At 41.8% G+C, this 25,606-nt stretch overlaps 1 protein-coding gene across 18 annotated transcripts in view; it reads left to right on the top strand.

The window, feature by feature from the left end:
• HHAT (hedgehog acyltransferase) overlaps window positions 1-25,606 on the top strand; it is a 363,049-nt gene that overhangs the window by 121,293 nt on the left and 216,150 nt on the right. For all 18 annotated transcript variants that reach the window (XR_010941290.1, XR_010941289.1, XM_067729070.1 and 15 more), the window contains one exon: window positions 21,080-21,230. Coding sequence is in view for 16 of the 18 variants with exons in the window: in XM_067729070.1 (XP_067585171.1) it covers window positions 21,080-21,230 (151 nt within the window). In the remaining 2 variants the exon portion in view is untranslated. The remainder of the gene's footprint in view (window positions 1-21,079; window positions 21,231-25,606) is intronic.

Here is a 25,606-nt window from a genome sequence, read left to right as displayed (position 1 = left end):
GAATATAGTTCCCTGGGGTATACAGTAGGACCTTGCTGTTTATCCATCCTATATATAACAGCTTGCATCTGCTCACCCCAAACTCCCAATCCTTCCCTCTCCCACTCCTCACCCTTGGCAACCATGAGTCTGTTCTCTACGTCTGTGAGTCTGTTTCTGTTTTGTAGATAGGTTCGTTTGTTGGACCGTTTTGTTTCCTCATGCTTTGTACACGTCATTGCTTGAGGTTTCCTTTGTCTAACTAACTCCTCCCTCAAAACATCTCACTTCTGGGCTACTTCCCCCATTGCTCAGGTTCCGGTGATGCCTCCCTTCACCTCCAACGACTGTGATGAATTACTTTTGGGTAGGAGAGCAAAGTTGAGTGTCCTAGTCCTGAATTGTCACCAACTTTGCAATACTGGGCATATTAAGGGAGTTGAGATGGGCTCAATGATTGTGAAGTGTTATTTAAGTGCTAAGCTTCCTCAGATCTAGTTGTGGTCAATGAGAAATTGATGGTCGTTTCATTCAAATCAATTCAACAAGGTTTCATTAAGCCTCCAGAAGGGAGTCACTGTCTGCTCACTCATTCTCCAGACCTCCATCAGGCGCGTGTTGGATGCCAGATACTGTGTGGGGACCAGAGGTATGGAGATGAAGTGGAGGTGTCCCGGGGTGATTGCATCTACAGTTTTGGAATTCAAGAGAAATATCGGTGTTAGCGATATGTGTTTGGGTTTCATAGCGAATGGGTGGCCATTAAAGCTGTGGGAGCAGTTGACACCAGGTAGGGAAAATGCACTCCACATAGATCGCCGGGGTGTTGAGCACAGCTTGCTTTTCAGACATTTCTCCTCCTGTGAAAGGAAAGGTGCCCAGAGTGTAACTTCCATTTTCTGAAAGATTAAAATAAATCATTGTGTATCTTTTATCGCTGGTACGTTTTAAATCATTTTCATGTACCTTAAGGACTATCACAATAGCAGAGGGAACATATTGTGATGAAACTATAGGTTAAATAAACACATAGATAAAATCTATAAATTTTTTTCCCCTGAAATTCTAGTAGACTTACCAATTACCTGATGATTTACCCATTGAGGGGAGCTTTGATACCTGCAGTGACTCCTTACACTATGGAATAGAATGGTGTTGTTTTTTATTTATTTTTATTTTTTTATACAGTGGGTTCTTATTAGTCATCCATTTTATACATATCAGTGTATACATGTCAATCCCAATCACCCAATTCAGCACACCACCACCCCTACCCCCCCACCACTTTCCTGCCTTGGTGTCCATACGTTTGTTCTCTACACCTGTGTTTCAATTTCTGCCCTGCAAACCAGTTCATCTGTACCATTTTTCTAGGTTCCACATATATGCGTTAATATACGATATTTGTTTTTCTCTTTCTGACTTACTTCACTCTGTATGACAGTCTCTAGATCCATCCACGTCTCAACAAATGACCCAATTTCGTTCCTTTTTATGGCTGAGTAATATTCCATTGTATATATGTACCACATCTTCTTTATCCATTCGTCTGTTGATGGGCATTTAGGTTGCTTCCATGACCTGGCTATTGTAAATAGTGCTGCAATGAACATTGGGGTGCATGGGTCTTTTTGAATTATGGTTCTCTCTGGGTATATGCCCAGTAATGGGATTGCTGGGGATATGGTAATTCTATTTTTAGTTTTTTAAGGAACCTCCATACTATTCTCCATAGTGGCTGTATCAATTTACATTCCCACCAACAGTGCAGGAGGGGTCCCTTTTCTCCACACTCTCTCCAGCATTTGTTGTTTGTAGAGTTTCTGATGATGCCCATTCTAACTGGTGTGAGGTGATACATCATTGTAGTTTTGATTTGCATTTCTCTAATAATTAGTGATGTTGAGCACCTTTTCATATGCTTCTTGGCCATCTGTATGTCTTCTTTGGAGAAATGTCTATTTAGGTCTTCTGCCCAGTTTTGGATTGGCTTGTTTGTTTTTTTAATATTGAGCTGCATGAGCTGTTTATATATTTTGGAGATTAATCCTTTGTCCGTTGATTCGTTTGCAAATATTTTCTCCCATTCTGAGGGCTGTCTTTTCATCTTGTTTATGGTTTCCTTTGCTGTGCAAAAGCTCTTAAGTTTCATTAGGTCCCATTTGTTTATTTTTGTTTTTATTTCCATTACTCTAGGAGGTGGATCAAAAAAGATCTTGCTGTGATTTATGTCAAAGAGTGTTCTTCCTATGTTTTCCTCTAAGAGTTTTATAGTGTCCGGTCTTACATTTAGGTCTCTAATCCATCTTGAGTTTATTTTTGTGTATGGTGTTAGGGAGTGTTCTAATTTCATTCTTTTACATGTAGCTGTCCAGTTTTCCCAGCACCATTTATTGAAGAGGCTGTCTTTTCTCCATTGTATATCCTTGCCTCCTTTGTCGTAGATTAGTTGACCATAGGTGTGTGGGTTTATCTCTGGGCTTTCTATCCCGTTCCATTGAGCTATGTTTCTGTTTTTGTGCCAGTACCATATTGTCTTGATTACTGTAGCTTTATAGTATAGTCTGAAGTCAGGGAGTCTGATTCCTCCAGCTCGGTTTTTTTCTCTCAAGACTGCTTTGGCTATTTGGGGTCTTGTGTCTCCATACAGATTTTAAGATTTTTTGTTCTAGTTCCGTAAAAAATGCCATTGGTAATTTGATAGGGATTGCATAGAATCTGTAGATTGCTTTGGGTTGTATAGTCATTTTCACAATATTGATTCTTCCAATCCAAGAACATGGTATATCTCTCCATCTGTTTGTTTCATCTTTAATTTCTTTCATCAGTGTCTTATAGTTTTCTGCATACAGGTGTTTTGTCTCCCTAGGTAGGTTTATTCCTAGGCATTTTATTCTTTTTGTTGCAATGGTAAGTGGGAGTGTTTCCTTAATTTCTCATTCAGATTTTTCATCATTAGTGTATAGGAATGCAAGAGATTTCTGTGCATTAATTTTGTGTCCTGCTACTTTACCAAATTCATTCATTAGCTCTAGTAGTTTTCTGGTGGCATCTTTAGGATTCTCTATGTATAGTATCATGTCATCTGCAAACAGTGACCGTTTTACTTCTTCTTTTCCAATTTGTATTCCTTTTATTTCTTTTTCTTCTCTGATTGCTGTGGCTAGGACTTCCAAAACTATGTTGAATAATAGTGGTGAGAGTGGACATCCTTGTCTTGTTCCTTATCTTAGAGGAAATGCTTTCAGTTTTTCACCATTGAGAATGATGTTTGCTGCGGGTTTGTCGTATATGGCCTTTATTATGTTGAGGTAAGTTCCCTCTATGCCAACTTTCTGGACAGTTTTTATCGTAAATGGGTATTGAATTTTGTCAAAAGCTTTTTCTGCATCTACTGAGATGATCATACGGTTTTTATTCTCCAGTTTGTTAATATGGTGTATCATATTGATTGATTTGCATATATTGAAGAATCCTTGCATCCCTGGGTTAAATCCCACTTGATCATGGTGTATGATCCTTTAATGTGTTGTTGGATTCTGTTTGCTAGTATTTTGTTGAGAAATTTTGCATCTATATTCATGAGTGATATTGGTGTGTAATTTTCTTTTTTTGTAGTATCTTTGTCTGGTTTTGGTATCAGGGTGATGGTGGCCTCATAGAATGAGTTTGGGAGTGTTCCTTCCTCTGCAAGTTTTTGGAAGAGTTTGAGAAGGATGAGTGTTAACTCTTCTCTAAATCTTTGATAGAATTCCCTTGTGAAGCTGTCTGGTCCTGGACTTTTGTTTATTGGAAAATTTTTGATCACAGTTTCAATTTCATTTCTTGTGATTGGTCCGTTCATATTTTCTGTTTCTTCCTGGCTCAGTCTTGGAAGGTTGTACCTTTCTAAGAATTTGTCCATTTCTTCCAGGAGGTCCATTTTATTTGCATGGAGTTAGTTGCTTGTAGTAGTCTCTTAGGATGCTTTGTATTTCTGTGGTGTCTGTTGTAACGTCTGCTTTTTCATTTCTAATTTTATTGATTTGAGTCCACTCCCTCTTTTTCTTGATGAGTCTGGCTAATGGTTTATCAATTTTGTTTATCTTCTCAAAGAACCAGCTTTTAGTTTTATTGATCTTTGCTCTTGTTTTCTTTGTTTCTATTTCATTTATTTCTGCTCGGATCTTTATGATTTCTTTCCTTCTACTAAGTATGGGCTTTGTTTGTTCTTCTTTCTCTAGGTTCTTTAGATATAAGGTTAGATTGTTTATTTGAGATGTTTGTTGTTTCTTGAGGTACGATTGTATAGCTATAAACTTCCCTCTTAGAACTGCTTTTGCTGCATCCCATAGGTTTTGGATCGTCATGTTTTCATTGTCATTTGTCTCTAGGTATTTTTTGATTTCCTCTTTGATTTCTTCAGTGATCTCTTTGTTATTTAGTAACATATTGTTTAGCCTCCATGTGTTTGTGTTTTTTACGTTTTTTTCCCTGTAACTGACTTCTGATCTCATAGCATTGTGGTCAGAAAAGATGCTTGATATGATTTCAATTTTCTTAAATTTACTGAGGTTTGATTTGTGACCCAAGATGTGATCTATCCTGGAGAATGTTCCATGCGCACTTGAGAAGATAGTGTAATCTGGTTTTGGTTGGAATGTCCTATAAATATCAATTAAATCTGTCTGGTCTATTGTGTTATTTAAAGCTTCTATTTCCTTATTAATTTTCTGTTTGGATGATCTGTCCATTGGTTTAAGTGAGATGTTTAAGTCCCCCACTACTATTGTGTTACTGTCGATTTCCTCTCTTATAGCTGTTGGCAGTTGCCTGATGTATTGAGGTGCTCCTATGTTGGGTGCATAAATATTTATAATTGTTATATCTTCTTCTTGGATTGATCCCTTGATCATTCTGTACTGTCTTTCCTTCTCTCTTGTAACATTCTTTATTTTAAAGTCTGTTTTATCTGATATGAGTATTGCTACTCCAGCTTTCTTTTGATTTCCATTTGCATGGAATATCTTGTTCCATCCCCTCACTCTCAGCATGTATCTGTCCCTAGATCTGAAGTGGGTCTCTTGTACACAGCGTATATATGGGTCTTGTTTTTGTATCCATTCAGCAAGCCTGTCTTTTGGTTGGAGCATTTAATCCATTCACGTTTAAGGTAATTATCGATATGTATGTTCCTATGACCATTTTCTTAATTGTTTTGGGTTTGCTTTTGTAGGTCCTTTTCTTCTGTTGCGTTTCCCACTTAGAGAAGTTTCTTTAGCATTTGTTGTAGAGCTGGTTTGGTGGTGCTGAATTCTCTTAGCTTCTGCTTCTCTGTAAAGTTTTTGATTTCTCCATCAAATCTGAATGAGATCCTTGCCGGATAGAGTAATCTTGGTTGTAGATTCTTCCCTTTCATCACTTTAAATATGTCATGCCACTCTTTTCTGGCCTGTAGAGTTTCTGCTGAGAAATCAGCTGTTAACCTTATCAGAGTTCCCTTGTATATTATTTGTTGTTTTCCCTTGCTGCTTTCAATACTTTTTCTTTGTCATTAATTTTTGCCAGTTTGCTTACTATGTGTCTTGGCGTGTTTCTCCTTGGGTTTATCCTGTATGGGACTCTCTGCGCTTCCTGGACTTGGGTGGCTATTTCCTTTCCCATGTTAGGGAAGTTGTCGACTATAATCTCTTCAGATATTTTCTCGGGTCCTTTCTCTCTCTCTTCTCCATCTGGGACCCCTATAATGTAAATGTTGTTGCATTTAATGTTGTCCCAGAGGTCTCTTAGACTGTCTTCATTTCTTTTCATTCTTTTTTCTTTATTCTGTTCCACAGCAGTGAATTCCACTGTTCTGTCTTCCAGGTCACTTATCTATTCTTCTGCCTCAGTTATTCTGCTATTGATTCCTTCTAGTGTATTTGTCATTTCAGTTATTGTATTGTTCATCTCTGTTTGTTTTTTCTTTAATTCTTCTAGGTCTATGTTAAACATTTCTTATATCTTCTCGATCTTTGCCTCCATTCTTTTTCCAAGGTCCTGGATCATCTTCACTATCATTATTCTGAGTTCCTTTTCTGGAAGGTTGCCTATCTCCACTTCATTTAGTTGTTTTTCTTGGGTTTTATCTTGTTCCTTCCTCTGGTACATAGCCCGCTGCCTTTTCATCTTGTCTGTCTTTCTGTGGATGTGGTTTTTGTTCTGTAGGCTGCAGGATTGTAGTTCTTCTTGCTTCTCCTGTCTTCCCTCTGGTGGATGAGGCTATCTAAGAGGCTTGTGCAAGTTTCCTGACGGGAGGGACTGGTGATGGGTAGAGCTGGTTGTTGTTGCTCTGGTGGACAGAAGTCAGTAAAAGTTTAATCTGCTTGTCTGCTGCTGGGTAGGGCTGGGTTCCCTCCCTGTTGGTTGTTTGGCCTGAGGCGACCCAACCCTGGAGCCTACCCAGCTCTTCGGTGGGTTTGATGGCGGACTCTGGGAGGACTCACGCGAAGGAGTACTTCCCAGAACTTCTGCTGTCAGTGTCCTTGTCGTCATGGTGAGACACAGCCACCCCCTGCCTCTGCTTCAGACCCTCCAGCACTAGCAGGTAGGTCTGGTTCAGTCTCGTATGGGGTCACTGTTCCTTCCCCTGGGTCCCAATGAGCACACTAGTTTGTGTGTGCCCTCCAAGTGTGGAGTCTGTGTTTCCCTAGTCCTGTCGAAGTCCTGCAGTCAAATCCCAGTAGCCTTCAAAGTCTGATTTTCTAGGTATTTCTCCTCCCGTTGCCAGACCCCCAGTTTGGGAAGGCTGACGTGGTGCTCAGAACCTTCACTCCAGTGGGTGGACTTCTGTGGTATAAGTATTCTCAAGTTTGTGAGTCACCCACCTACCAGTTATGGGATTTGATTTTATTGTGATTGTGCCCTTCCTACTGTCTCATTGTGGCTTCTCCTTTGTCCTTGGATGTGGGGTATCTGTTTTGGTGAGTTCCAGTGTCTTACTGTTGATGATTGTTCCGCAGTTAGTTGTGATTCCGGTGCTCTCCCAAGAGTGAGTAAGAGCACGTCCTTCTACTCTGCTACCTTGAACCAAGTCCTCTATTTCTGTTTTTCATATAGATTCATTTGTATCATTTTTTTTTTTTTCTGGTACGCGGGCTTCTCACTGCTGTGGCCTCTCCTGTTGCGGAGCACAGGCTCCGGACGCGCAGGCTCAGCGGCCATGGCTCACAAGCCCAGCCGCTCTGCAGCACGTGGGATCTTCCCGGACCGGGGCACGAACCCGCGTCCCCTGCATCGGCAGGCGAACTTGCAAACACTGCACCACCAGGGAAGCCCATTTTGTATCATTTTTTTAAGATTCCACATATAAGTGTTATTGTATGATATTTGTCTTCCTCTGTCTGACTTACTTCACCTAATATGATAATCTCTAGGTCCATCCATGTTGCTGCCAATGGCATTATTTCATTCTTTTTTATGGCTGAGTAATATTCCACTGTATATATGTACCACATCCTCTTTATCTGTTCGTCTGTTGATGGATGCTTAGGTTGCTTGGCTGTTGTAAATAGAGTAGCACGACTTTTTGAGGACGTATTTATTTTAGCAGAACTCATTGCAGAGAAATGTGGGGCTTCCTTTCTCTAATGGAGTGTATCAGATTGGGCCCAGGAGACCACCGGTCTTCCCTCTCAAGCTAGAAGAATATTATTTCTTCACAATTATGTTGCTGTTATCAAAATTATAGCAGTCTTTAGCTAAGAAGATTGAAGGTCAGTCCTGTGGCTCAGATTTTCCTTTGAAATTCCCTGCATGTTCCCTTTTTGGTAACTCGGCCATGAGTGTCAGAATGAGTCCAAAACATTACCTTTGAAGTTCTGTCATAGAACCAACAGATTGAGCAAGAGAGGGGTCTCTTTTCTATACATGAAAATCAGAAAATGTGAATGAACAGCAGCAGAAAGGTAACCTTACTTTCCCCAGGAAAATTGCTGTTTACACTTTGATGTATGTTTTTAAACATGGGGAAAGGGAATAGGGTGTGGATTTTTTAACTCAGAATTTCTCAAACTTGACTGAACATAACTTCCCAGGACTTGTTCTGCATTCAGATTTCAGGGCTCGGACCCAAACCTACTGAACCAGAATCTGTCAGGGAGGGGCCTGGGAATCTCTGTGATTACCTGTTATCCTAGGTGATTCTTAGGACCAAATCAACTTGAGAAACGTTGTTATTGATGAAAATCGCCGTGGGGCATCTTCCTATATGGAGACATGCTTCTTCATGGGCTGCCAGTTCCCAGTGATTCAGGGACTGATTAGCAGTTTCATTATTCCACCTCATGGCATTCTCTCCCTTCTCCTTCCTGTCACTGGCCTCTCCATTTTACCCTTTTCAGACTTTCTGTGCTCACAATGTGAGAAGGAGGTGGAATTGTGCTGGTATTAGTACATCTTGCTCACTATCCCCTGCAGATGTGTTTGGTTGGTGGGTAAACAGGAAGTTAAATATTTCTGGCTAAAATTCAGCGTTCTGGTGGGGGCTCTTAATGCCTCCCATTTTAAAAGTTCATACTTTGGAAAAATAAAAGCATAAGCATATAATTAACCCCCAAATATTCATCACCCAGGTTCAACAATTATCAATTCATGGCCATGTTTTCTTTCGTCTGTACTCTCTCTGATACTACTGTTTGGAAGCAAATCCCAGATGTCTTATCACTATACATAAACATTTCAGTAGTATCTCTAGAAGATAATAACTCTCATTTTCTTTTCTTTCATTCTTTTTTAAAAAGACTTTATTATTTTTTTATAGCACTTTCAGGTTCACAGCAAAATTGAGAGGAAGGTACAGAAATTTCCTATATACCTCCTGTTCCCCCTGGCTGCCCACTGTAAACATCCCCTATCAGAGAAGGTACATCAGCTAAAATTGATGAACCTACATTGATACATCATTATCACCCAAAGTCCATAGTTTACAATAGGGGTTCACTTTTGGTGTTGTACGTCCTAGGGCTTTGGACAAATGTACGATGACATGTATCCTCATTTTCTTTTGAACATCAGAATCTTATAAGAAGACAAAATATGGCAACCTGAAACTATACCTGAATTTGAGTTTAGGGGTTTAGGATTAAGGAGGGCAAAGGCAATAACTTATGGCTTTTCTTTAAAAGACCCCAAAAAGATCACATTTCTTGAGTTCATTATTGAATAGTGTTTCACCATGGTAAATCTATGGTAAATCCAGGTATAAGAGGTTATGGGGATAAAAGAGAGCTTTGGCAAGGGATTTGAGAGTGATTGAAGGGGTGGGGTGGTGAAAATAATTGCGGGTGAGTTGTTCTTACCTCATAGGTAAAGATATAATGAAGCTCGCGGAATGTACATTAGAGTCTTCTGAAATCTTAACTGTTCACTGGTTGGACTTTAGAGCCCCATCTCCTAAGTACATGTAGTTTTGTAACTCATTGTTTAAGCACTAGCTGTTGTTGAAATAATGTCTGCGCACCTACCTAAATGCTAATGAAATGCTAACAAAGCCATCCATTGGCTTTTTCTCCTTCTATAACATCACAGTGAAGGAAGAGGAATCAGACGTTTGACATCTGATGTCTGTCTTGAAAACTAGGGACACATATGTCAGATAGCGTTAAGAGTCTCTTTGCTTTTTCACCCTTTGGAGGCATTAAATATGCCGAGGTTTGTTAAGATACAACAGAAAATTTTTATAAATTCTCTCCTTGGACTAGAATCCTGAGGTTATTTAAAATTAATATAGTGTGAACCCGTAGCTACGCTGGGATTTACTACTGTGGGACTTGACTGTTCAATTACAGGTGCTCCGTGTAGTGGGAGGATAATTTCATGGTGCATGCTTGCAGAATGGGAGAGATGCCTGCTCCATGTGGGGTCATAAAGGGTAGCAAGTTGCACCACAGTTATTTAAAACACTAAAACACTATCCCTTGCCCTCCCTTGCCCTCCCCAGTATCCCTCAGAATACTGTGATCTTTGTTGATCCCTACCTAACCCATTATTGTGCTCAGGTAGCTTAGTGTACAGCTAACTTCTTAGATACCATAAAACAGGCGTATTTTTCTTTTAAGCAAAGTTGATATATGGAAGTCTAAATTTGTTGGATACTTTGGGGAGGCAGTAATTTGCTTCCTACAGGGATTTTGTGGTTTCTTGAGGATTTGCAATAGAATACTTTAATTAGTAGTTAATTTCCAATTCTTTTTGCACATAGATTTTACAGACCACTTCTTCTGGGCAAAATGAGTTACACTGAAGCATCAAAATCCAAACAATAATCAACACCTGATCTCTACCTGCAGATTTGCTTTTTAGAGTTTTCAGGTCACTCAGCCCTGTGTAAATCTCCCTCCTTTCCCACATAACTTCATTAAGTCTTACTTAGCTGTGTGTGTAGTATTACTCTGTTTCTGCTGCGTGGGTTCTTCTTCCCTCACAGTTTTTGGATGGGGAGGGGCCTTTGCAGACTTATATAAACTCTTAATTCAGCATGTCTGTTCTGTTACATGACAATAGTCATTTTTAAAAAAGATTGTAAATATATTTTACCATTTAAAAATGCTTCTGGAACACTTTGATTTTACTTTAAGATCTGTTTTGTGATATATTTAATATTTTTATTGGACAATTATAATTTGATATTAAGTGTGATTTATTGTGGCTTATAGCCTTTTCCCTAAAGATGTTAACAATTTATAATTAAAGAGGATGGGAAAATAGGATTTAATATTCTATCCGGATAATTTTTTTCCCCCTAGCAATATACCTTTTCTTTGAAGAGAGGCATTTTGGTGCTTTAAACTCTAACAAGAAGAAAGTTTTGAAAACTAGATTTTGCATTAACTAGTATGCCCAAAGATTAAGCATTTTGGAAGGTAAACTTTCTGAGTTAGTAACTACTTATTTTGATGCTATGAGGATCAGAATTCTCACATCTGTGAATCCAGAGCTGCTCACCACAGCCCATTTGTTCCTTGCATATCTTTACTTACTGTGTGCTCCTTGAGGCTGGCTTCCAGAGGATCTTTAGAGCTCGGTCCCTGCCTGTTTTTTTCTGCTTGGAATACCTCCTTCAACTCCCTTTAGCAGCTTGCTTGTTGTCCTGTCATCTGGTCTACCTCACACAGACTCTGTTCCGAGTCTGGTCTCAGAGTTGTATGTGAATCTAGTAAATGTGGTGGCTCGGAAGCAGCAGATCCAGATTCAAGTCCTGACTCTGCTACTTTAGTGTGTGATCTTAAGCGAGCTTTGTAACCTTTTTTTGTGCCCAGGTTCCTGTCTATAAAATGTGGGTCGTAATAATACCCATGCCCACAGAGGGGTATGTTGTGAGAATTAAAAATGATGACGCATACTGCTCGGTATATAGAGAGAGCAAGTGCTTAATAACCAGTAGCTGCTGCTAGTATGCCAGAACGTATTCTCAGAAACTAGTTTGTTGGTAAACTTGTCCTGGCAGTGAGACTATATTTTATACACACACACACACACACACACACACACACACTTGAGATATTTCAAACGTCATTAAAAATATAGGGAATACGTGTTTATCCATCACTTAGTTTAAAAAGTAAAGTATTACCAACATAGTTGAAGCCCCGTGGAGACCCCTCCTGATTGCCTTTCCCTTCCTTCTTCTAAATGGTAACCAGTATCCTGAGTTTGGTGATTTTTCCTCTCATGTGTTTCTTTACACTTTCACTACGTATGTGACTATTGTTTTAAATGGCTGTTGGTAACGAATAGGGCATGTGGAAAATGAACTAGAGTTGTTTGAGGAGCCTCATGTAAAGGATGTTGTGGGTCCCATCCTCACAGTCGTAGGGAGAGAAGAAAGGGCAGAGCTCTGACTTACACCCTGTCAGGAGAGCCCAGGCCTTGGTCCCCTTGCTTGGCTGCTGCCCCGCCCCCCACCGGAACGGGGACCCACCTGAGGACTACAGCCTGGCCTCTCTGTCCTCTGCTGTATGTCACTTAGAAAGAAATTGCGTGGCCAGAAAGTTACATCTCCAGGATCACTCTTGAACAACTTGAGTGTGTTTTTGTTTCATTTGGCATCCACCCTCTTGGCTCACCTCCAGTTTGGGGGTTTGGGCACTTTGATTACCATTCCTCTAGCCTCTCCAACTCATTGCCTTTTTTTTTTGACTCCTCCCAGCTCCTTGGTTTGGCATTTACTTGCACTGAATACTCAGTATTTGCATTTCTAAGAAGCAGCCTTCTCTGAACTGCTCATGGGGGAGATGCAGCCCGGGTGCTGGGACCACCGTCCCTTCTTTTTGAGCCCTGGAGGGTCAACTGCTGGGCGTGGGTGACCTTGTCATCTACATGTACAGCCAGTTGTTCAGAGCATATTATTGCTATAGTATGAGCAGGGAATCTTGTGATGCAAACCATGCCCCGGTAGATAAATGACACGTATTCACGTTAGTTAGAGATTCAGCTCAGGATGATGTAGTGGATGAGTCTGAACTCATTACTGGGCTCCAGCTGGTTTCTCCTTCAGTAAGTCAGTTATCCTGTTGAGCCCAGAAGGTGAGGCTGCCTGGTGGGGCTGCAGGTTCAACTTCTAAATCCTTAGGTTTAGGTTGAAACTACAGAATTTGCTGTAGTTACTTATTGAATTCCTTTTATCTCCTTGGCCTCGGCAGGCTGGGCAAGGTTCATGAGCTCCGTCGGCGACATCTCTCACCAGCACGCTGTTCTTTCCTTCCTGACTTCAATGCTTGCTCTTCTGTAGCTCGTGGTAGCAATTCCTCAGTTTTATTATCTCATGCCCTTCCCCCGTCAATCACGTTTACTGACTTGGTTTTCTTGGCACCAGTCCATCTTCTCCTCCTGACAAAGAGTGTTATGTAACCACTGCAAGGCAATAGCTATCTCTGCTTTAGTGTCTCTATGGGAACCTGTGAAATCATGGTAATTCTGACCACAGGTGACCTTCCCAAGACGTGAGCTCCCCTTCCTCCTGATACCCCCAGCGGGAAGGGAAGAATTGCCAATTCTATCGTGGCACTACTTCTCTTTAGGTTGTGGTTCCTGATCTGTATTCTTACTGACTAATCTTTATACTTCTAGTACTCACCCTGATCTTATATAGGAAAGGTTCTTTTTTTTTATTATTGTGGTAAGAATACTTAACCTGAGATCTATGCTCTTACCACATTTTTAGGTGTAAAATACGGTACTGTTCACTGTAGGCATGAAATTTCTTATAAAGAACTTTATGTGTGAGGAGACTTTTATAAAATATCTAGGCTTCCTAATCCGAACAGACAATCACAGAATGGTTCACAAAATCTAGAATAGGTTAGATGTAGGCAAGATGAAAGTGACTGGAGTCATTTGCCTTGGAGCAGAAAAGGTCCAGGGTTGAGGTCAGGGTATGGACTGAGGCAGGAGCCTAGGAAAGGCTGGAGATGGGAGTATAGTGGTGGGTCAGGGTGGCACAAGCTGGTGGGGACAGATACGACAGTATGATAGTGCAGAGACAACATGCCTCCTGAAGCGGAGTGAAGCTGGAGCCAGTGCCTTTCACTGACTGTTGGCATCCCAAAGACAGGGCTCAGGCATGCAAAGATGGCAGCTCTGCAGCAGGCCAGCAGAGCCGAGGGACGTCTCTCTCCAATCCTCGGCAAACTGTGGCATAAGACATGACTTGACCCATTCTCTGGTTAGTGAAGGCTTTTCACTAGAGGGAGAGGTCATTGATTTTGGAAACAAGAGACCTGGGTTTTAAGATCCAGTGTTGATGACCCCTGAGACTTGAGGAGGTCATAATCCTTACAAATGTTTGTTTTTTTAAATCTGACAATGGGAGTAATACTTATGACCCAGGGTTGAATAAAAAATAGCAGTGGGTTAATATACATGAAAGTACATTTATTTTTTTCAGTGCATTTCTTCATTCAGCAAATACCCATTGGTCATATCCATGCTGTGTCAGACACTGCTTGGGGCTAAGGGGACGGAGGTGGAGAGGACAGCTGTGGCCCCTGCCCCATAGAGCTTACGGTGACCGGACTTCGCAGAAAGCTGTCCCACGTTATGTACTTGCAAGGAAGCATGTGACTGTTTTGGCTGGAGCTTTAGGGAAGACTTTGTGAAATAATGGCCTTAGGTGGGGCCTTAAAGAAGGATACAGTTTCAGCAGACAAAATGGAGAGGGGAAGACCTTTAGGCAGAGGAATGAGTGAGCAAAGAGAGAGTGAAGGGTGCGATTGGGTAAATGAGTAGTTCCAGGGAGGAGAAGTGAGTTGGGCCTGACTCACTTTCCCCTTCACACCTACCCCCCCCCCCACCAATATGAAATTCTTCATCTACTTGTTTGAGGACCAGAGCTGAGAGGAGGGGGAAATCCAAATGGGAGCCCATCACCAGCTGCTTTAGATCAGTTCAAATTACGGTGAGGTCATATCAAATGCAGAGAGTATGGAGGGCTGGGTAGGTAGGGGTGTCAATGGAGGAAGGGCTGAACTCAAGGGAACCCCAATATTTGGGACTTTTTCTCAGTCCCCATTCTCTTAGAACTCTTTGTAGAATTAATCTCCTCCTGTCTCGAAAGTCTCTTCTGTTTCTGGTTTTGAAGGAGAGAAAGCCTCATTCTCTTTGGACAAGTTGAGTTTGAGGCCCTTCCAGTTGGAGGTGGCCCACAGGTGGTAGAATTCACTACACATTCAGTCACTTGGAGGCAACAGCAAGCATAGACCTAGGACTTCTGGTTCTGTCTCCCTTTCCCGGCTTTGTTCTTGATGCTGGGAAGTCCCAGACCCACAGAGGATTCTTTTATTTGGTGGCAGGTCTGAACTTCAGTAGTGGCTTAGTCCTCAGAATAGAGGATTAAGATCTTAGAATATCAGTATACTTCCCAGAAAAACCCTGATACAAAGAGTTTTCATACTATGGGGTGAATGATCAATTTAGTTACTTTTCAAGGAAACATTTATTAAGCTTTAATTATAGGTCAGATATTAGGTGCTGGGAATGCAAGAGGCATATGATATAATTCCTGATCTTGAAAAGCTTGTGGTCTCGCAGAATGGGTACAACTGTGGTCTGGTGTGATAATCACAGCACAAACCATAGAACAAAGGATGATGACAGCCTGGAGAGAGCCGGGGGGCTGCATAGCTCACCCCCTTACCTTCAAGGTTTTGCTCAAATATCCTCTTTTCAATGAGGACCACCCTGACTCCCCTTTTAAAACATAGCAGCACCTGCCATCTCTGCATTCTGAGTTCCCTTACCCTGCTCAACAATTTTTATTTCTTTTTCCATTGCATTTATCACCCTCTGTCCCAGTGGGCTGTTGCTGAATAGCAAACCATCCCCAAACTTAGTTGAAAACAGTGATGTCCTCTCTCTCACTGTTTCGTTGGTTGACAGGACTTGGTTGGGTAGTTCTTTTATTTATTTATTTATTTATTTATTTATTTATTTATTTATTTATTTATTTATTTATTTAGTGTTACACGGGCCTCTCACTGTTGTGGCCTCTCCCATTGTGGAGCACAGGCTCCAGACGCGCAGGCTCAGCGGCCACGGCTCACGGGCGCAGCCGCTCCGCGGCATGTGGGATCCTCCCGGACTGGGGCACGAACCCGTGTCCCCTGCATCGGCAGGCAGACTCTCAAGCACTGTGCCACCAGGGAAGCCCGGTTGGGTAGTTCTTGCTTGGGGTCTCTCCTGTGGTTGCTGCCAGATATCAGCTCGTGCTGCAGGCATCTGAAGGTTCTACTGGGCAGGACATTGAAGGTGGCTCCTCACACGGTTGGCAATTGAGGCTGACTTGGCTGGGAGCTCAGCGGGTGCTGTCCTCTAGAGCATCTTCATGTGGCCTCTCTACGTGGCTCAGGCATCTCGCAGCCTGGCAGCTGGATCCAGGAGTGAGCGTTCCAAAGGGCAGGAAGCAGAAGATGCCAGGCCAATGACCGGCTACACTTGGAATTGGAACAGCATCACTTTTTCTGAATCTCCTGGTCCTAGGACCTGCCCAGATTTACTTTTGACGGGGGGAGTGGCAAGATTACATTACAGAAGGGCATGTGAGATGGACGATATCATTGCAGCCACTGTTGGGGAATATGTTCTGCCATACTTCCTTAGTATCCATATAGAATTTATTTATTTTTATGTCTGTTTTTTGTTGAGTCCTGTTAAGATGTAAGCCCCATGAAGGCAGGAATGTCCACTGATGTATACCAAGCATCTACATCATACTAGGCATGTAATAATTACAACGAATAGTTTTAAGTGTTCTAACAAATTCGTCTAAGTCACTGTGTTCAGATTGTTCTAGATGTGAGGATTTTAATCCCACTCCTGATTTACATTATTTTCTGTCACTTTTAACACACTGTATACTCTATAAAGCAGGGATCTCATGTCTTTATTCAACACTGTATGGCTCAGTATCTGGTAAGCAGTTGGTGCTCAATAATTATATATTGAATTAATGCAAAATAAGTTATTGATTCCACTTGAAGCATAGGGAAGTTAAGAAGAGGCCATATTGGAATTGGGGCCTGAAGGATACATGGGATTTTGCCAGGGAACGGTGGGATAGGGCATAAAGGCAGAAGAAAACACCAAGTGCCGAGGGGAGAGATAAATGGCACTGTAATGAAACTGACCTGTGAGCTCCCTGAAGCCTGGGTCCCCACCTGGTCTGACCACTAGTCTACTTCCCATAGCAACTAACTAGTGATTCAGTGGTCAGGGGCTCAGAACACGCTTGTTGAATGAATGAGTGTAACGTATGAACTCATCTGTGACTTTTTTGGGAGGAAGGTGTTGGGTTAGGTTAAGACCAATCATAACTCCTGCTAGTAAGAAGATCTTTTAAATATAATCCTGGCAAAAATGTTTTAAAATATTTAAAAAAATAGCTAAATTTTGTATTTTTAAATATACTGAAAGTGAGTTCAATTTATGTATGTCAAATAACTTTCAGTCAGAGTAGAGTCACTTGTATTCTTTTTTCTGAATTTTTATTGGAATATAGTTGATTTGCAGTGTTGTATTAGTTTCTGCTGTACAGCAAAGTGAATCAGTTATACATATACATGCATCCACTCTTTTTTAGATTCTTTTCCCACATGGGTCATTACAGAGTATTGAGTAGAGTTCCCTGTGCTATACAGTAGGTCCTTCTTAGTTATCTATTTTAGATATGTCAATCCCAATCTCCCAGTTTATTCCTCCTCCCCCCTTTCCCCCCTGGTAACCATAAGTTTGTTTTTTTTTTACATCTGTGACTCTATTTCTGTTTTGTACATAAGTACATTTGTACCATTTTTTAGATTCCACATATAAGTGATATCATATGATATTTTTCTTTCTTATGTTGCCTTCCAGCATATCATATTCCTAGTGGGAGATTGTTAATCCCTAGGGTTAGCCCTGAAACCTTGGGCCAAATCTTAAAAGGGAAAGACTAATCTTCAGGTCAAGGGGAAAGAAGAATGAGCCATGCGTCTTTCATAGGGATGATAGAAATCAACAGCAAGAGAGCAGAATTGTTAAACTCATGGGTTTAACACATGGGTTTAACACATTTTTTTTTCAGAAAGACTAAATACAGAAATCACAGTTATAATGTTTTAACAACCACTATGCATCATTTCTTTTTCTATAAGCTTATGAACCAGTTACTAAAATGTCAAGGAAAAAGTTAAGCCTTTTGTATCTTAATCCATAAAAAAATACTCAATATCACATAAATGGGACAGTTGTTGCATATTGATAAATATGTGGCTTCTTGTGCTTTCCATCCATATTGGGGGAAAAAATCCCCAATTATGTTATCTTCAATTAGATCTAGCCACAGAGTTCTATTAAATACCTGTACAGAAGCAACCCTTTCCTTAGCCTAGTTCCATATGAAAGTACTAACAAATGGTGACGATTGTATGCAAATAGTGATTCATAAAAATGTAGATTCAGTTATGGATTTTAATTCATATGCCTCATATGTAACAGCTGTACGCAAAAAATGTCAAATTAAAGGCAGCATTTGAGACGAGGAGCAGCCTGTCCTTCCTGATCTGGTATCCGTTAACAAGGAAAAGAAATCTCTGATGCTTCGTCTATAAAAGAGCTCTGGGTGGCCTTGACCATCCATGTTCAGTCTTCCGTAGGTCCTTTGATACCTTCAGTTCTTCAGGCTGATCATTGTCAGATCTGGAAGCTTTGTGCCTTTTAATTAGTCATTCTTACTTCTGTCCTGCCTTTTGGTAGCTCTGAGACTTTTCTGACTAGAGCCTGGTGGTTCATTTTAAAATATGTTATAGGTTCCCTCACTGCCATCTCAGCCAATGGAACTGATTTCTCCACCCTTCAGGGTAGTCCTGTGCCCCCCAGCAAATGCTTTTAGGATGGTATTGTTGGCATATATATCCCTCTTCTTGTTGAATTTGTATATACGCACCCACACACACATATATATGTATTCATACACACACATGCACACACATCAGCTTTTTTCTTGTCTCTTACCAGATACATCCAAGAAGGCTACCATTATATACCAGCCCTTCCAACAGATATGACTGTAGTCTGGTTTCCAAAAAGAACCTGTTTGACCACTCCCGAGTGGGGCTGAGACGTGGTGATTCCTGGGGTTTTCTCCTTATAAGACATATGGCTGCTGAATTTGAACCACTGTTTGCCTTTGCCCAAATTGTATATTCAGAAAAGGGCTTCTGTGTTTCTGCTGGCACAGAGTTACTATTTATAGACACACATTCCATGGTAGTGATATTCTTTCAAAGATCCTTGTGTAACATCAAGAGGACCAGACAGTAATATCTTCTGCTAGTACTTCTTTAAGGCTTAGCTCTTTCCTTCAGACTATCCCATAGATAAGCTGGTCAGTGGCATCAGCCTGCCCTGCATTATTTCCCTGCACGCTGGGGAAGGTGAGTTTGGAGGTTGGACAGCACGTGGCCACTGGTCATCTACTCCAGGGTTTCCTCGTGCACTTTGCCCTTGGCCTTCTCCTTATGGGCACTGCTCTGGCAGACTCGCTTCACCTCCTCACGCTGCTGCTGAGGCCAGCAGTTTGCCCAGGTTTGTGGTGCCCCGTAGACCTATAGCCCAGATGCCCCATCCTCCTCTCAGGGTGAAGAGGTTGGAAGCAACTGGCCCAGAAGTCCACAGGGATGTGTCAATCAGTAGAGCACCCTGAGCTCCAGCTGGAGACATGGGTTGCCCTCAGAGGGCGCAGGCGGAGGCCTGTGGCGTCAGAGTATGTGTCTCGGCCTCAGATCTCACCCTGCGCCCACACCCTGCATTCCTTTTGCTCCAAAAGGACACAGTTCTGGCCAAGAAGCTGCTGGTTCTTATAGCTTGGGGCCCTTATGTTTTTTTTTTTTTTTTTTTTTTTTTTGCGTTATGTGGGCCTCTCACTGTCGTGGCCTCTCTCGTTGCGGAGCACAGGCTCCGGACATGCTGGCCCAGCGGCCATGGCTCATGGGCCCAGCCGCTCCGCGGCATGTGGGATCTTCCCGGACCAGGGCACGAACCCGTGTCCCCTGCATCGGCAGGTGGACTCTCAACCACTGCGCCACCAGGGAAGCCCTGTTTTTTTTTTTTTTAATAGCTTTATTGTGATAGAGTTCACATATCATACAATCCATCCATTTAAAGTGTACAACTCAATGGCTTTTATTATATCACAGATATGTGCAAATATCACCACCACCAATTTTAGAACATTTTCATTACCTCAGAAAAAGCCCCTACCATTTAGCCACCACCCCCCATAATCTTGCTCTCCAGCCCCTCAGTGCTAAGGAACTAGTAATCAACTTTCTGTCTCTATTTCTGTTTTTGTTTCCCTCTTCTGGACTTTCATATGAATGGAATCATGTAATATGTGGCCTTTCGTGGCTCACTTCACTTAGCATGTTGTTTTCAAGATTCATGTTGCAGCATGTATCAGTACTTCATTTCTTTCTTTCTTTTTTAAAATTTATTAATTTTGGGCTGCATTGGGTCTTCATTGCTGCACACGGCCTTTCTCTATTTGCAGCGAGCAGGGGCTACTCTTTGTTGCGGTGTGTGGGCTTCTCATTGCAGTGGCTTCTCTTGTCGCGGAGCACGGGGTCTAGGTGCATGGGCTTCGGTAGTTGCAGCACGCGGGCTCAGTAGGTATGGCTCACGGGCTCTAGAGCTCAGGCTCAGTTGTTGTGGTGCACGGGCTTAGTTGCTCCAGGGCATGTGGGATCTTCCTGGACTAGGGCTCGAACCCGTGTCCCCTGCATTGGGAGGCGGATTATTAACCACATTATTGGGTGAATAATGCTGCTATGAACATTCAGGTACAAGTTTCTATGTGGACCCCTGTTTTCATTTCTCTTGGGTATATACCCAAGGGTGGAATTGCTGGGTCATATGGTAACTGTATGTTTAATCATTTAAGAACTGCCAAATGTTTTCTAAAGTGGCCACATCAGGACTTCCCTGGTGGTCCAGTGGTTAAGACTCTGCGCTTCCACTGCAGGGTGCATGGGTTTGATCCCTGGTCAGGGAACTAAGATCCCCCATGCTGTGTGGCGTGGCCAAAAAGAAAAGTGGCCACATCATTTTACATTCCTACCAACAGTGTATGATGGTTCCAGTTTCTCCACATCTTTGCCCCCTTGTTGATCTTACTTTATGCTTCTAACCATCCTAGTGGGTGTGAACTCACGTGAGGTTTTGAAAGGATTTGGGAAGGATTTTTCCTTTCTAATAGTTTTTAATGCCATATATATATATATATATATATATATATATTTATTTATTTATTTATTTATTTACATATCTGTGTATTTTTAAAGTGTGCCCTTTTCTAGCATTTGTAAAAGCATGACTGTTAAGAGGTCCTGTTGCCTGTCACAATAATAAAGGAGATTTCAGTATTTGTTAATGCCAAAATATCATTGCCCAGAACCGACATGGGAGACTTGTTAAATGTGTGAGTTGCGGGGAGGGGAGGGGAGTGGTCGGAGAAGCGGGAGCAGGTAGTGTGTTTCTGGAGCCTTGCATCTTTCCCAGGAGATTGCTCCACTTCTTGTCGCTGTGTCTCACAGGCCCCTCTGTCTTTCAGGAGGACTGGCGTTGGCCCAAGTGCTCTTCTTCTATGTGAAGTACTTGGTGCTCTTTGGTGTCCCAGCTCTGCTCATGCGCCTGGATGGACTCACGCCACCGCCTCTCCCTCGCTGTGTGAGCACCATGTTCAGTTTCACGGGAATGTGGAGGTCAGTGGCTTGGTTTATTAAGGCCCTTCAGGGACATCCAGTGGGAGGACCCATGGCTTGGCCAGCTTCAGAGCGCCTGGGCCACCATCCTTTCTCTGCCCTTCACTCAAGTCGCGTTTGGCCCTTCGGTTTTTTTAATCTGTGTAACAGGATGGCAATCCATGTTTTCTGACCCTCTCAAAAATATTGTCAGGCTATGAAAATTGTGAGGTACGAAAGTTTCTCACCAAGTTTGTGTACAGATACACAAAGGGCTATGTCTAAAGCGGTTTTTTACTAACTTGCGACATGACGTGTGTGTGTGTGTGTGTGTGTGTGTGTGTGTGTGTGTGTGTGTGTATATATATATATATATAATTAATTAAGTTTTGGCCGCACTGGGTCTTTGTTGCTGCGCTCGGGCAGTGAGCAGGTGCTACTCTTCGTTGCGGTGTGTGGGCCTCTCACTGCGGTGGCATCTCCCGCTGCAGAGCACGGGCTCCAGGCTCGCGGGCTTCCGTAGTTGTGGCTCGTGGGCTCCAGAGCGCAGGCCTAGAGGTCGTGGTGCACGGGCCTAGTTGCTCCATAGCACGTGGGATCTTCCCAGACCAGAGCTCAAACTCGTGTCCTCTGCGTTGGCAGGCAGACTCATAACCACTGTGTCACCAGGGAAGCCCCCATGACGTATATTTTGATGATTTCATCGCTGTCTGTTTTTCTTGAAAATAACGTCTTTGTATGTGGGACTGTAGATTAAAAAAATAGACTTAGGTTAATAGCACAGGCCAGGGCATTTACTAGCTCTCAGATCCAGGGCAACTTACTAAATCTAAGTTTCAGTTTTCTTATCTCTTACATGGTAATAATAATGGTAATGATAATAATAATTCTCACCTCTAAAAGCTGTTTTGAAAATTAAATAAGCTAATATGTACGTTGAAAGCATCTGGCACATAGTAGGTGTTTACAGACGTTAGCTTTCATCCTTATTTATTTGTTTGTTTGTTTAGTTTTTGGCTGTGTTGGGTCTTCATTGCTGCACGAGGGGTTTCTCTAGTTGCAGCGAGCAGGGGCTACTCTTCGTTGTGGTGCGTGGGCTTCTCATTGTGGTGGCTTCTCGTTGCGGAGCACAGGCTCTAAGTGTGCGGGCTTCAGTAGTTGCAGCATGTGGGCTCAGTGGTTGCGGAGCACAGGCTCTAGGTTGCAAGGGTTTCAGTAGCTGTGGCTCGTGGGCTCTAGAGCACAGGCTTAGTAGTTGTGGCGCACGGGCTTAGTTGCTCCACGGCATGTGGGATCTTCCTGGCCCCGGGATCGAACCTGTGTCCCCTGCATTGGCAGGCGGATTCTTAACCACTGCGCCACCAGGGAAGTCCCTATCCTTATATTATTCCTACACTCATGCACTTGGCTACACAGTTGCTTCTTCTGAGTTTTCTTAGTCTTCTTGATTTTGCCCCATAAACGTATAGTTGCCCTGGAGTCTTTGTTCTAAAAGATCCCTCAGCTCCCCCTGCCGTTTCTGATTGTTGTTCTCCAGATGGGCTTGCTTGCCACTGTGTTTTATTATCACTTCCAGTGTGGAACAAGTGGCCGGCTGGCTTTTGCAATTGCAAAGCTAATGTAAGAACCTCAGGCTGAGGACTTGCACATCTGTGGGAGGCAATACCTACTTAAACTGTGCTCCTTAGAAGCCTCCATTTGCTTCACCTGAGTCCTGGCCCTGCTCAGAAAATCCATCCTGGCTCATCCAGTCTTATATTTCGTCTCTGAGCTCAGTGAATATTGTTATATCAATGATGCTCTTGGAAAGGGGGTAGACAGCATGCAACAAACATCCTGGTTTTCCATAGTAATTTATTATGGAGGCTGAATTGATCTAAGCCTCTTGTACACATTTTATTTTTGGTCCACTTCGCTTCTTGGGGTTAGAAATGTCATGTGATTATTGTAAGGAATGTCAAGTAATTGCTTTGATTTGTCTTTCTTTTTTAACATCTTTATTGGAGTAAATTACTTTACAATGGTGTATTAGTTTCTGCTTTATAACAGAGTGAATCAGTTATACATATACATATGTTCCCATATCTCTTCCCTCTTGCGTCTCCCTCCCTCCCACCCTCCCTATCCCACCCCTCTAGGTGGTCACAAACCACTGAGCTGATCTCCGTGTGCTATGTGGCTGCTTCCCACTAGCTATCTGTTTTACATTTGGTAGAGTATATATGTCCATGCCACTGTCTCACTTTCTCACAGCTTACCCTTCCCCTCCCCATATCCTCAAGTCCATTCTCTGGTAGGTCTGCGTCTTTATTCCCATCTTACCCCTAGGTTCTTCATGACTTTTTTTTTCTTTTCTTAGATTCCATATATATGTGTTAGCATACGGTATTTGTTTTTCTCTTTCTGACTTACTTCGCTCTGTATGACATACTCTAGGTCCATCCACATCACTTCAAATAACTCAATTTCATTTCTTTTTATGGCTGAGTAATATTCCATTGTATATATGTGCCACATCTTCTTTATCCATTTATCCGATGATGGACACTTAGGTTGCTTCCATCTACTGGCTATTGTAGATAGAGTTGCAATGAACATTTTGGTACATGACTCTTTTTGAATTATGGTTTTCTCAGGGTATATGCCCAGTAGTGGGATTGCTGGGTCGTATGGTAGTTCTATTTGTAGTTTTTTAAGGAACCTCCATACTGTTCTCCATAGTGGCTGTATCAATTTACATTCCCACCAGCAGTTCAAGAGGGTTCCCTTTTCTCCACATCCTCTCCAGCATTTATTGTTTCTAGATTTTTTGATGATGGCCATTCTAACCGGTGTGAGATGATATCTCATTGTAGTTTTGATTTGCATTTCTCTAATGATTAATGATGTTGAGCATCCTTTCATGTGTTTGTTGGCAGTCTGTATATCTTCTTTGGAGAAATGTCTATTTAGGTCTTCTGCCCATTTTTGGATTGGGTTGTTTGTTTTTTTTGTTATTGAGCTGTATGAGCTGCTTGTAAATTTTGGAGATTAATCCTTTGTCAGTTGCTTCATTGCAAATATTTTCTCCCATTCTGAGGGTTGTCTTTTGGTCTTGATAATGGTTTCGTTTACTGTGCAAAAGCTTTTAAGTTTCATTAGGTCCCATTTGTTTATTTTTATTTCCATTTCTCTAGGAGGTGGGTCAAAAAGGATCTTGCTATGATTTATGTCATAGAGTGTTCTGCCTATGTCTTCCTCTAAGAGTTTGATAGTTTCTGGCCTAACATTTAGGTCTTTAATCCATTTTGAGCTTATGTTTGTGTATGGTGTTAGGGAGTGTTCTAATTTCATTCTTTTACATGTACCTGTCCAGTTTTCCTGGCACCACTTATTGAAGAGGCTGTCTTTTCTCCACTGTATATTCTTGCCTCCTTTATCAAAGATAAGGTGACCATAGGTGCGTGGGTTTATCTCTGGGCTTTCTATCCTATTCCATTGAGCTATGTTTCTGTTTTTGTGCCAGTACCATACTGTCTAGATTACTGTAGCTTTGTAGTATAGTCTGAACTCAGGGAGCCTGATTCCTCCAGTTCCATTTTTCGTTCTCAAGATTGCTTTGGCTATTTGGGGTCTTTTGTGTTTCCATACAAATTGTGAAATTTTTTGTTTAGTTCTGTGAAAAATGCCAGTGGTAGTTTGATAGGGATTGCATTGAATCTGTAGAGTGCTTTGGGTAGTAGAGTCATTTTCACAATGTTGATTCTTCCAATGCAAGAACATGGTATATCTCTCCATCTATTTGTGTCATCTTTAGTTTCTTTCATCAGTGTCTTATAATTTTCTGCATACAGATCTTTTGTCTCCTTAGGTAGGTTAATTCCTAGATATTTTATTCTTTTTGTTGCAATGGTAAATGGGAGTGTTTTCTTAATTTCACTTTCAGATTTTTCATCCTTAGTGTATAGGAATGCCAGAGATTTCTGTGCATTAATTTTGTAACCTGCTACTTTACCCAATTCATTGATTAGCTCTAGTAGTTTTCTGGTAGCATCTTCAGGATTCTCTATGTATAGTATCATGTCATCTGCAAACAGTGACAGCTTTACTTCTTCTTTTCTGATTTGGATTCTTTTTATTTCTTTTTCTTCTCTGATAGCTGTGGCTAAAACTTCCAAAACTATGTTGAATAATAGTGGTGAGAGTGGGCAACCTTGTCTTCTTCCTGATCTTAGTGGAAATGGTTTCAGTTTTTCACCATTAAGGACGATGTTGGCTGTGGGTTTGTCATATATGGCCTTTATTATGTTGAGGAAAGTTCCCTCTATGCCTACTTTCTGCAGGGTTTTTATCATAAATGGGTGTTGAATTTTGTCAGAAGCTTTCTCTGCATCTGTTGAGATGATCATATGGTTTTT

The sequence above is a fragment of the Pseudorca crassidens genome, chromosome 2 (genome assembly GCF_039906515.1).
Source record: "Pseudorca crassidens isolate mPseCra1 chromosome 2, mPseCra1.hap1, whole genome shotgun sequence".
Lineage (NCBI taxonomy): Eukaryota > Metazoa > Chordata > Mammalia > Artiodactyla > Delphinidae > Pseudorca > Pseudorca crassidens.
This window is presented reverse-complemented; position numbering and strand designations above follow the sequence as displayed.